We start from the raw sequence: 13,179 nt of genomic DNA, 5'->3' as shown, positions 1-13,179 counted from the left end.
CAAAATGCTCTCCTTTGGATTCTTTATTCTTGATGATTCCAAAGGGGATTGAAGAATTTATATGCAAGTTTCAAGTTTGAAGGTTCTTATACTTCAACACTTTAAAACTCAAGGTCAAGTTCCTTCTAATCAGAGGAGAATGATGAAGTCATGGAAGATTGATATGCTATTACTTTGCAAAATCACCTATTCAAGAATTGTTTTATTGGGTCCTCCTTAGAAGTCCAATTGAAGTGAAGGTCATTTCATTTTAATGGTCTAAGTTTGACTCTTTTAGGGTTAAAACAATTTTTAATTTGGGTTTCATTTTATTAGTTATGGTTAATTTTATATTCTGAAAGAAATTTGTACTTTTTACAATTCCTGTGAATCAAGGGTATTTTGATAATTTGCTTGAGTTTCAAATTTTTTAGGAGATCCTAATAAGTATCTTAGGTTTATTTTTAGCAAAACAAGCAATTATCACTATTAACTTTGCCCAAAAAATCATTTCAATCCTTTAAGTTTGAAGTTTGTCACTTTAGCCCAATAACTTTACCTCAAAATCATTTAAGTCCTTTTAAGTTTAAAAATTATCATTTTAGTCCAATAACTTTCCCCAAAAATCATTCTAGTCCTATAAGTTAGTAGTTTTGAGTGGTTTTTACAACATTATCCGACTAAGTGAGTCCTTAAAGGACTAAAAAAATTTGTGAGCAAAGTTACTAGACTAAAATGGCCAACTTCAAATTTAAAGCACTAAAATGATTTTTGGAAAAAGTTACTGGACTAAAATAATCAACTTCAAACTTAAATGACCAAAATAATTTTTGGTCAAAGTTAGTGCTGTAAATGAACCAATCTATTTATGAACAGCTTGAGCTAGGCTCAGAAGGAAGAAAAAAAAAAAAACTTTTTTTATTCATTTGTTTAGAAAACAACCCAAGTTTAAGCTTTTAAGTTTAGACTCGATTATTATATGAGTTAAATTCAAACATAGTAATGTGTTCGTGAACATGATAACTTTATTTAACTATATAACAATTTTATATGTATATTTGTCTAAAAATATATTTATATATATCTGAAATTTGATTGTATAAGTTTATCTATATGTTTATATGATATTAAATAATAATTTGTTACTTATTGATTATATAAACAGTCTATTCATAGTTTCATAGTAAAAAATCATAAAATTGTGAAGAGGTAAACATTTTAAGTTATAATTTCACAATATATATATATATATATATTTATTTATTTATATTTAAAGAATAAGTCAATTAAGTAACTTTTGAATAAACTCGAACTTACTCGGTAAGAAAATGAGTTAAACTTGAACATAAAATCTTGTTTGGTTATGAGCTCGAGCTCGGCTCATGATCAAAATAGATTTTTTTTTGGAAAAAAAAAATTATATCTTATTATTTATTATTTTTTTTACAAGATATAAATTTTATTCTAGTCTAAATGTTTAATCTAAATATATATGTGCGTAAAGTTCCTTCTGAAAACTTAAATCCCGACTCTTATTCCCTACACCGTACAAACACTTATATTTACGAAATAACAATCGCACCAAAAATATGATATAGTATTCTACCTTATTATTTAAAAATGAATAATTCTAAACTTTTAATACCGAACTAGGCTTGCCTAGACTCTTTTACATTTTCTGATCCGAGTATTCAAAAATTCAAGGGGACGGGCCGCGCTTGCACCTACAGGGTCAGGCGCCACATAGTAGTATCACACGTTGCCACGAAGTAATTAAGCATGACATGGTGGGGCACAATTGGTTGTACCAAGTACCAACGAAGTGAAGAAGTAAGGCCCCTAGCAGTCGCAATTGCGTGTGACAGAGATAGTGGCAGTGTGTACACAGACAGTACCACCCCCAAAAACCAAAGAGAAACTTTTCTGTTCTCAGCCCCAAAAAATAAAAAAAAACAAACACATAACAAAACGCATAGCGATCCAGTCGAGAGAGAAAGAAACAAAGAGACTGTGCTTTTGCATTTTCAGCTTAGGGTTTCATCGAACCCAACCCAAAAGGTACTCTCAAAAATTAGGGTATTGTTTTGCCTAATTACCATTTCATTTTCTCACAAACTAAACCTCTCTCTCTCTCTCTCTCTCTCTTCAATTGCAGATACAAGAAATGACGGATGGCTATTGGAATCGGCAGCAGCAACAGCAACAGCAACATCAACCGCCTCTACTACCTTCAGGCGGCTTGCTTAAACGACCTCGTTCTGAATACGGTTCGTCTTTTCAAATTCATTATAATGTTCAATTTCTTTAGCATTTGTGAAAACTGAAAAACTCTTTGCTTGTAAAAGAAAAAAACTCAGCTAAATGCTAATTCTGTTGTAGTGCGTTCAAAATTTTTTATGCATTAACATCACTAGGTGCCTCACAATCTGGCTTACAAAAACCAGCGTTGTGATTTTGTCACTATCTATATATAATGTATATAATCTTGTGCTGCATGTGATTTTGTCATTATAATTCGGTCATTCCCAATGTACTATATTAGATTGCTTGATAAGATCTTATAGGGTGCTTGAACAAAGATTGATGTTTATAACGGATTGGGGAAAGAAAAGATTGAATCTTGAATATGTTGATGGTTGTTTGGTGTTAAAACAGTGAATAGAACAAGAAATAAGATGGATAAAACACTAGGCAATTACGCCTTGGTTTTCCTTAGCAATCACATTTAGGTAGGGGATCACACCCTTAAAGCTTAAAATAAGCTGCTGGAATTTTATTTAAAATCAATCTCTCTATCAATGTTATTGACTATAATATAGCCTTTATATAGGATTTTATTAAATGCTTTCCTAGGACTATTACTCTGAATAAACCTATTCCTAGAATAACAAATATAAGGACTTAAGAACTACCATACCAAGTAGGAAGAGGAATCAAAACATAAAAATACCAGTCACGGCAAGAGAGAACCATGCAAGAGAGAGAGAGAGAGAGAGAGAGAGATGGGAATTTAAAACTCAAAGCTTGAATGATCATATATCTAGGCTCTCCAACCTAAAAATCAAAGCTCATAGAGACAAATATCTGGGATTTGAGCCGGGTTTCATAGAGATGTTGAGGATGACAACGTTCTAGGAGAACATGGAGCTTTAAGATTCAGAAGGACAGCATCCGTCTCGTAGGTCTTTCCCATGGCAACCACACGCCTCCATGTGCTTCTGCAACATCATTTTCCACTCACTCTTTCACTCATCCCCATGGCCTCATGACTTTTACTTCACGAGTCTATGACCCACATGCCACAAGACATCAATCTAGAGATGGTTCGCTTTGGAGAGAGAGGAGAAATTTTGGAGCCACCGCTGTTGATGGCGGTGGCAAGTGGCTTGGAGGCCTTGGTAAGAGAGAATTGGGTAGAGAAAGTGAGACAAGAAAGTGAGGTGATAGCAATCTATAAGATTTGCCAAAGATTCTGATGTATTGTGTGATATGGGATTCATTAATGTTTGGCTGTTTGCAAGATTATTTAGTATAATAGTATGTGTTTGTAAACCTATTTATTTATTGGTTTCTTTGATTCTTCGTTCTTCACTACATAAATTCCGTTTCGATGCTAAAAAAGTGCTTTTGAGAAAATGTTGGGAATGATTTAATTTATTGTATGCATTTATTATATATGTATATATGTGTGTGTGTATAGAATTATTTTAATTTTTTTAGGTTATTTAAGTGATGTGACATGATTAATTCATTTAATTGACATGGCATAATTTGATTGGACAAACTAATAGTCTAATACATGTGGCAGGTGTAGGTTTCACTTAATGAGCACATCAACACAACCATTAATGGGAGGACTGCCAATCAAAATTTTTAAATGTTAGGGGCAAAATCAAAATTACCCAAACTTTAGGGTTGCAATTTGCATTTTTGTCTTTTATTTAACAAGGTAGGGTCATTCTGAATCCAGGGAAAATTTGTAGCTTTTGTAATCCTTTCAAATTAAGGGTATTTTGGTAATATAGTTAAGTATAGAATTTCTAGGAGATCATAATTATTGTAGGTTTTAATTTCTTTGATTCTAAGAAAGGGTCCTTAATTAGTCATAGTCCTAACTACCTCGAATTAGTCATAAATGAGGTCTGGCTACCTCGAATTAGCCATAGATTTCTCACATTTTTTGGCTTCACTGTTTTTTTTTCCTATCTCTTTTTTTTTTTTTTTTTTCCCTGATGAGATGGGAAGAGGGGGGGGGGGGGTTCTGTTTTTGTCTTCATTGAATCAAAATCGTTTGAATTCTTGGTTGAGGGTGGTAATTATTACTTGTTGCACATATATATATATATATATATATTTATGGATAAGTAATAAACTTGTATAAATTAGGAAGATGAGTCTCCCAAGTTTATAGGAAGTATACTAGGGTAAACAATCAGTTACACAAATTGCATAAATCTAATAAATAAACAATAGAAAATAAAGAAAGGTTCCTCGTGGTTGACAACCAATCCAATAAAGTTCTAAAAAAGAACAATTTGAGGTCAGGCATAGAACTTTCGGTGTCTTCAAAACTCGTGCTATTCCATTCCCTCCAGATGCACCATATCAGGCAATGGGGGATAACCATCCAAATATGACCATTCCGATAATTTTTTTTTTTTGATAGGTAATAAAGATTTATATTCAAGAACACTACCTTATGCAGAAAAACATAAGGCAGAGAGAAAAATACAAAGGGAAAAGAAAGAGTGTAAAGATAAAGACAAGAAAAGATACTAAGTATACAGGAGAGAGCTAAGGAACATAGGGAGAGAATCACTAGAGGTGAGTCTCCCTTCCCTAGACCAGTCAAAGAAAGTGCCACTGAAAGAGGCCAATAGCTGGTCATCCGAACTATCCATGTCCTCAAACGTCCTCCTATTTCACTCCCTCCAAAGACACCACATCAAGTATAATGGAGCTAAATTCCAAATGCTAGACAAATGCTTTTTGGGCCAATTCCACCAACCGAATAGAGTATCCGCAACCGATCTTGGCAAGACCCAAGAAAACCCAAAAGATCTAAACACCAAACTCCACAACCGATAAGCCTTTCCACAATGTAGTAACAAATGATCCACCGTCTCCCCATTACTACGGCACATGATACACCAGTAGACAAAATCCAACCCTCTAACCCTCAAATTCTCACCTGTAAGGATCCTATCATTCCGATGATAACCAAACCAACCTTGCTAGTAAGCCAAAAGTTCAACAACAGATTTTGGCATCACCCAATAAACTCCCAACAAACCCAAAATCATTGACCATAAGTCTGAAGCAATAGAGCAATGCAGTAAAAGATGATCAACAGATTCACCTTTGCATTTGCGCATATATGAAAGAGGCAGGGATTCGTTGCGGTCAATCTTTTTGGGCAAGGAGAGTGCTAACTGGTTAGTGCATAACATTGAGGAATTGATATCAATGTAGAATGATGGTCAATTTGTTAGATTAATAAGAGAGAGCAATACAGCCTTCATCCTTCATAAGGGTTCAAATGCAAATGGTTCCTATTTGTTGATTTAAGATGTGATGAAAGGGCGGCGTAGGGGTTCCATCATAGTGCCAGAAGGGAAGTCAGGTAGTGGATGGAGGGGTTTTGGTCTTCAACTTTGGGAACGAATGGCATATCATTCCCATGGCAGATGGTATGGTGCTCAAAGGTCCCATCTAGGGTAGCCTTCTTCTCTTGGACTATTGCTCTAGGGAAGATCCTAACTATAAGTAATCTCTGAAAGAGATGTATGTTGATCTTGGATTGGTGCTGCATGTGCAAAAAATGTGGGGAGACTGTGGATCACCTGCTTCTTCATTGTCCTATAGCTTTGGAGCTATGGAATATGGTGTTTTGCTTATTTGGCCTCCATTGGGTTATGCCAATGACAGTCATTCATATGTTTATGTTTTCAGCTTGGCAGGGGTCTTTCGGCAAGCATAGAAATATTGCTTTTTGGAAGGTTGTGCCACATTGCATTATATGGTATCTTTGGCAAGAAAGGAATTCTAGGAGTTTTGAGGGATGTGAACAAAATATCCTAGAAATTAAAGCCTTTTTCCTCCTTACTTTGTTGGATTGGAGTGCAGCTATTTTCTCTCCCCTTGTTTTTCTCTCTTACACTTGTTTGATCATTGTTTTTTGACTTGATAGTACTTCTCTCTTAGTACACTGTTGGTGTACTGGGTTTGGTTTTTTCTAATATATATATATATGTGTGTGTGTGTGCACGCGCGCACTCAATGGAATCAAAGAAGAGTTGATGTTAATAAAAATATTAAGTATTTTGAGCATTAAGCATGTTGGCCTTAATGCGTTTATTTCTCCCTTTCTCTTCCCTCTTTTTTTTCTTTTCTTTTTTTGTGGTATCGTTCACATGTACTGTTCATTAGCTACTAAATGATGCAAGAGCATAGTGGCAACTTCTGTGGTAGCGACATGTGTCATTTATTTATAAGTCCAGTTGTCTTTTATTTATCTTTATTATTCAGTCAAAGTTAATTATGAGTCTTGTTGGTAGTTGTTCCAATGTAATAATCTTATCATAGGGTGATTTGAAGCCAATCTAGGGAGTTGTCTAGCATTTAATTGTAAGCATTTATCTCCCATGAAATGTATTCACCTATAAATATCAATGAGAAATCAGAAACAAGGAGAGAGGGAGTATTTAATATGGATAATTATTTGCAAGTGTTATTGCTTTGGAGTTGAGTGATTCCTCCTAACAATCAAGTGTGTCACTTGGTTACGTTGAGTGGCATCTGTGATTAGTAGCATTGAGTGGCATCCGCTACCTCTAGTTGAGTGGCATCCTAGAACTATCCATCTTATCATTTGGTTGAATCTTTGACTTTGCCAACCTAGTGGGTCTCAGCCCGCATCACTAAACACCATAAAATCCTTTCTTTTTTTTCTTTTGCCTTACAGTCCCAAATCAATCCATTTCTTTTACCTATCAAAACCCACATACTTTCTTCTATCAAATAGCTATCAAATAACTCATCAATCCACTTTTTAATTCCTAACATAACTCCATAGCCTTTTCTTCAATAATTCTAAACCCTAGATCCACAAATTCTCCTAATCTAAACTCACCACAAGTACAAAGACAAATTCCCCAATTTGACCTATGTCAAAAGCTTCTCTCTCTCTCTCTCTCTCTCTCCTTTGTCCACTTCATTACTTTCTCTCTGTTGGATGCCTCTGCTTCATGGTGGCAATTTGGCTTTTGTGGAAAGATGGTAGTTGTGCAAGTTTTGGGTGTTTATTATGGTCTTGGGTGCTTGGCGAGGGGTTTGCCTGATCGACTTCCTCTTCATCGCCATTGGCATCAATGTTTCTTCTCTCTTCTTCTTGCTGCTTTTGTCTCCTTTCATTTACTTTTTTTTACTTCTCATCTAATCTTGTTTTTCTCCTCCCCCCCCCCCCCCCCCCCGCCTCTCTCAGTCTCTCTAGTCAGTGGTCAGCCTCACCCCTATCAAAAACAGCATTGTGGCGGTTAACTGGGCTAGGTTTCTTGCTGGCGTGATAGGCTCTCAATGAAGTGGTGGATTTCAACTAATGGTTTGAGGATTTGGGCTGTTTGGCTACAAGGGCTGCTGTGGTCTTGGCAATATGGGTGTTTTTTTGGGTTTGGCCAGCAGTGGCGATTGGATATTTTTTGTTTGAGTTAGTAGATTTGGGTGGAGGTTTAATTGGGTCTGGCTTGTTTTTGTTTCTGCTGTAGCACATTGGCAATTAATCGAATGATTTGCCTATCAAAAAACAAGTATGTTTGTGGCAATGGCTTTATCATGGGAATTGCAACAAGGGTGGCTGCGCTGGTCTGTTGCTTCTTCTTCGTCTTGTTATTTATTTATTTTTTTTTAGAAAAGCTGGTCTGTTGCTTTGGCTGCTTGATGTGGCATTGTGTTATGATTTGGGGCTGCTATGGATTGTTAGTTGGAAGAGAGTTGCTGTGTGAGAAGGGTTTGATGGTGGGAGCTTGCGTTGGGTTTGGCTGAGGGTGTGCTGTGAGAGTAAGGTTGGTCAGGGGTGTGGAGCTGCAATCTCTCCTCATTAACTCCCCCATTTTGTTGTAGGAACTGGTAATGGGCTGTTGCACACGTTTGTAATCATGTGGTGCACAGTACTTTCTGTCCATTCAACTAACGGAATGGAATGGAAGGAGCAATTTTACTGTTGTGATGAATTTAGGGATCTAGAATGTAAAATGTAGAACCTCAAGAGGTTAGTTTGAAACCGACCCAAAGTTGGAGGGGTATGGCTGCATTTTCCCTTAATATTTGTTTTGTTTTGCTCCCTTTTTTGTTTTTTTTTTTTTTTTTTTTTTTTTTTTTGGTGATAACATAGGGAACCTTTCCAAAGAAGAGCTCTTTGGACTCGCCTCTAGCCAGGAAAACCTTTGGGTATCTTTAGTAAATCCCTTTACATTCCAAATGCTGTTGTTGTTGTAGAAAAATATCATAGGTAGTCATTTGTTTCGTTTTTAATTTAGTTTAGGGATGTTTGATATCAATAACCATATCATTCCCAATACCGAGACATGTCAGAACAGATACAAACCATTTAACCATTAGTGATTCTGGTGATTTTTTTTCTTTTTCTTTTATATGTTGAGCTGTATTGTATTTATTTGCAACCATTTCTATTGCTTCAATGTTTGGTCTGCTCTTTATGTCATTTTCTTTTTCACGTATTAGATATTCTGTGACCTCTTTGCATCTGAGCATCTCACAGCATTGATTTGCAGATAAAAAATTCCCACGACAGTACATCTTTAAGAAATGCTTCTACCTTTTGTTTCTAGTTTGTGTGATCAGCTGTTACATGTTAATAGTCTATGACAGTGTTCCATATCAGGAAAAATTTTGAAGTTGGTTCCAGGGTGCAAGCCACTCTTCCTAATGCATCTTTTACTCAAATATTAGATTATCTTTTCTAAAATTTTCATCCTGAGCTTCTTCTAGTATGATTATACCACATTGTGTTTTGTCCTTCATTTATATTCTGTGAATCATCGTTATTTTCTTTTTTTCTGATGTCGGCTGTGGGCCATACATAGCATGCATTGACTGCTAAGATTGTCAATTTTGAGTGTTTCACTATTTTTGGCCAAAACTCTCTCAAAATGTGATTGGCTCAAAAGAAGCCCACCAGATTGTCCATATCTATGGCTAATACGTTGTTTATCTAATGTAGATAATAATTGATTCACATCAAAAACTAATTCTAAAAATTAACCTTCTTGAAGTTATCAAATTGTATTCTCCCTCTACTGTAATTAATCCTCCGCCCCCACACCTAAAGTTAGCTTCTGTTATCATGTTTCAAGTTTTAGGCTGTGCATCTCCTGTTCATCTAAATCTACAAATCAAATAAAAGGCGCCTTCTGTTCTTGGATTTGGTCTTTCCTATTTTTTTAACTTTTATTTTACCTTCTTTCAGTATGGCTGATGTATGTACAGGTGTGTCTATGAACAATTTTAAGAATTTGGTGCATTGTATATCTGCATCTTGTTTAAGACAGATCATTGAGTTCAAGAATTCTGTTCATCTGTATTTATAATTTTGCAGATCTTGTGCCTTCTGGGCTGCCTTCAGGTCATGAGATGCATAACTATCTAGCACGAGATGATGATCGCAGTGGTCATCAGGCAGTAAAGGACACAAAAACAATTGGATCAGCTTATGACCGCTATCTCCAGAGTGCGGTAACCTGATAAACCTATAAGCTGTGCTTACTTTTTCTTTCATGCATTCACCTATATGTCTGCTAAAAGTTCATCATAATTGCTTTTGAAGCAACTTCCTTCATTTGCTTCTGGAGAAGCAAGTACACTTCGTGGAGTTGGGTTGGGAAGGATCTCTAGTGCTGGAATGCCTGGTCTCCCAATAGCTGATCCTGCTTTGTTGGGTCGTCCTGGGGCTGTTGGTCCTGATCTAGCACCAAATGGTCGAAATGTTAGCCTTAGTAGTCAGCTTCCACTGGACACAACTAGGCGGGGTCGTGAAACACAATCTCTACCTCCAGATGCTTCCAACACTTTATATGTTGAAGGACTTCCTCCTGACAGTTCAAAGAGGGAGGTGGCACGTATCCTTAATTGTGTTTTGATCCTGCTAAGAAATTACATTGATCTTTGTTCCCTCATCTGAGTCTTTTAATTGTCAAACTTGACTGTTTTTGATCTAGTTGTTAACATTTCCTTTACCGGATCTTTAGATATTTTCCGCCCTTTTGTTGGATATAAAGAAGTGAGACTTGTGAGCAAAGAATCCAAACACGTAAGTGGACCTTGAATTGTAATCCATTTGGGCTGCTTAGTTTGATTTGGGTTGTCACACTGTCATAATTTGTCAGAAGAGTGACTTCTTCATACTAAACTGATTCATTCATAATCCAGCGTGGTGGAGATCCTCTCATCCTTGGTTTTGTGGATTTTGTAAATCCAGCTTGTGCAGCAACTGCTATGAGTGCTTTGCAAGGTGATGACTTTGCTCTTCTTCACTCTTATAGTTCCAATGTTGGGGGAATTATTTTCATCTTTTTATCATTGTATTTTCTTGTCAAGTTGCCAAGACCCTTGTAGCTCAACTAGCACCTCCTGGTATTTCCAATGGAGACTTCTAGGGTTCAAATGCCCCCTCCCTTTTCGAATTATTGAATTTATCAATCCAAAAAAAAAAAAAAAAAATGTTGTCAAGTTGTGATCAGGCAATCAAGACAATATAATATAGTGTCTGCTCTGTGCTTCTTTGTATATTTGCAAAGTCTCAGGATTTTAGTATTTTATCTGATCACGTTAAAAATTATTTTTTCAAGGATGTTGTGCTAAGCATGAGAGGTGTAATAGGGTGGAATGTTATGTGTGCACAGAAGCTTATTTTTACATGTTGAATTGTCTGCCAATGAATGCTATAGATGGGTATTTGTGATCAAAATTACAGTTACGAACGTGATTGCTTTTAGGTGGACCCATCAAAATGTATGATGTAACTCCTTGCTTGATTTATTTACCCAACAATTGTTTGTATAAGTGCCTGGTTGTCTAGAATGTCTGCTAAGTTCTTTGTAAAGTTTTCATGATATATATATATATATATATTCTAGCATGAGTGGCATAAATAGGGTATGGGGGCATGGGAGTTTACGTGTATGCTTCGACTAGAGAATAATTTAGTCTGGAAATTGTGATTAAGATTGACTGACTAATCATTGCTCTTAGGTGGGCAATCAAAATCTAGGATTAGATTTCTTGCTTGATATATTTACCTATGTAACTGGTTATCTAAAATTCATCGATATGCTTACTGTATATTTGGATTGAATTGGATTGCACAGGTTATAAAATGGATGAAAATGATGCTGATTCTAGTTACTTGCGGCTGCAGTTTTCACGATACCCAGGTCCAAGGTCTGGCTCTGGATCTCGTGGTAAGAGGTGAACAGGCTTCAGGTAGATAGACCTAGGTTAATTTAGATAGCATTGTGACCACACTATAATGTACTGAACAAAAGCAATTTCAGTGGCTCAATGCTGACCATATACGAGGTGCTGATACTATTGAGGGGGTGAGATAGAGGAAATCATTGTTAATGCAACTGAACATACGGGAACCCTGGATGGTCATGTCCATGGTTACCTTCAGAAAGAAGTTTTGTAAAATTATTTTTGCATTCTAACTTCAGAGTTCTTTTGTTATCCTGAACTTACCCATTTATCCACCGCATTGAGGTGAACACTGACATTATACTAGCATCAGCATTAATTCTTAACACCATGAATCCTCGTTAATTGTGCACCTATAATAATCTCCTTAAAAATTTGGAAAAGTATTATTAAATTACAAGGGCGTTGGTTCTGTAGTTATAAGTTGGGATGTGTGAATCAATGTACGTTCAAATATAAGTTGGGATGTGTGAATACATTATTATGTTGGCATAGACCTGCACAAATTCACACAAACAGCGATGCGTGAGAGTGCAGCTTTGAGTGCTTGTCGTGCCATTGGTGTGAAGAATTTGTGAACGCTTTATTTAAGAGAGATATTGCCTTATTGCCTTGTTGCCTTGGACCACCTCATCATAAAGATAAATCATAAATGGGCACCCGAAAAAAAAAAAAAAAAAAACCCTTAATGGTTGACTTAATTTGTCCGAGAAGCTATGGTCAAGTCGAAGAAAATGGCCTGCAACAAGATTATTGTACTTGCAGCTGCAAGGAAATACAACAATTCTGGAGTCCAGGAATTTTGAATTTTGTTTAGGGGTTATTAAGAAACTTAAATTAAAATTTTTTTAATAAAAAGAGAAGTTATCGACAAAAAAATAAAATAAAATAAAGTTTTATAATTTTCTTCTACAAATTTTCAAATTTTGAATTGTTACACGATAGTTCATTATAAGTATTTATTGCCAATGTGGATAGTTATGACTATTTTATTTTGTTAAGTTTGTCCAACATTTTTATTTTTATGCCATTGTTATTATCTATTAATTTGTTATTGTTTTTATAAAAATATTTTAAACTAAATGAATAAACTTAACTTATTGGATCTGTATTAATTATTGACGCACATAATCACACTCATTCAAACATAAAATAATATACTATATGTCTATTTAACCAATTAAATGCTTGAATCCTTCCCAAAAAAAAAAAATTAAATGCATGAACAATCACTAACTTTACAATTTTTCTGACTTTATAACAAAAAGTTATTATAACATGATAACAATACACACACATATAATAAACTCTCTCTATTTCCTAATTATTAAATTATATAAAACTATATTATATTATATTTATACAGTACACAAATATCCACACACATCATTATTCACACAAATAACATTATAATAAAAAGTAATGTACACAATTAATATTAGACACACTCACACATAATATAAATTTATAATAAAGAGTGACACTTACAGTTCACAAACACTTACTCATACTCTTAGAATTAAAAATACTTGTAGTAAGGGTGTATAAGATTTAAGTTAGGGTGTCTAAAAATATTAAACAAATATATATATATATATATTATAAATATATAATAAATATATATATATATATATATTTTTTTTTTTTTTGGGTAGAGCCGCCCCTGTTCTGGAGAAACAAAAAGAGCAGTGGCCCAGGTGAAATCATTGA

The 13,179-nt window shown here is 35.2% G+C and overlaps 1 protein-coding gene across 1 annotated transcript; it reads left to right on the top strand.

Moving 5' to 3' along the window:
* Positions 1-1,750: 1,750 nt before the first annotated feature.
* LOC115975050 (RNA-binding protein 2-like) lies at positions 1,751-11,767 on the top strand. Its single transcript, XM_031095688.1, has 7 exons — positions 1,751-2,037; positions 2,135-2,246; positions 9,593-9,729; positions 9,821-10,112; positions 10,242-10,303; positions 10,423-10,504; positions 11,361-11,767. Exons 1-7 carry the CDS (start codon positions 1,759-1,761, stop codon positions 11,462-11,464), a joined length of 1,068 nt encoding a protein of 355 aa, XP_030951548.1. The 5' UTR covers positions 1,751-1,758; the 3' UTR covers positions 11,465-11,767.
* The last annotated feature ends 1,412 nt before the right edge of the window (positions 11,768-13,179 follow it).

This window comes from Quercus lobata, chromosome 2 (genome assembly GCF_001633185.2).
Source record: "Quercus lobata isolate SW786 chromosome 2, ValleyOak3.0 Primary Assembly, whole genome shotgun sequence".
In the NCBI taxonomy this organism is placed as follows: domain Eukaryota; kingdom Viridiplantae; phylum Streptophyta; class Magnoliopsida; order Fagales; family Fagaceae; genus Quercus; species Quercus lobata.
This window is presented reverse-complemented; position numbering and strand designations above follow the sequence as displayed.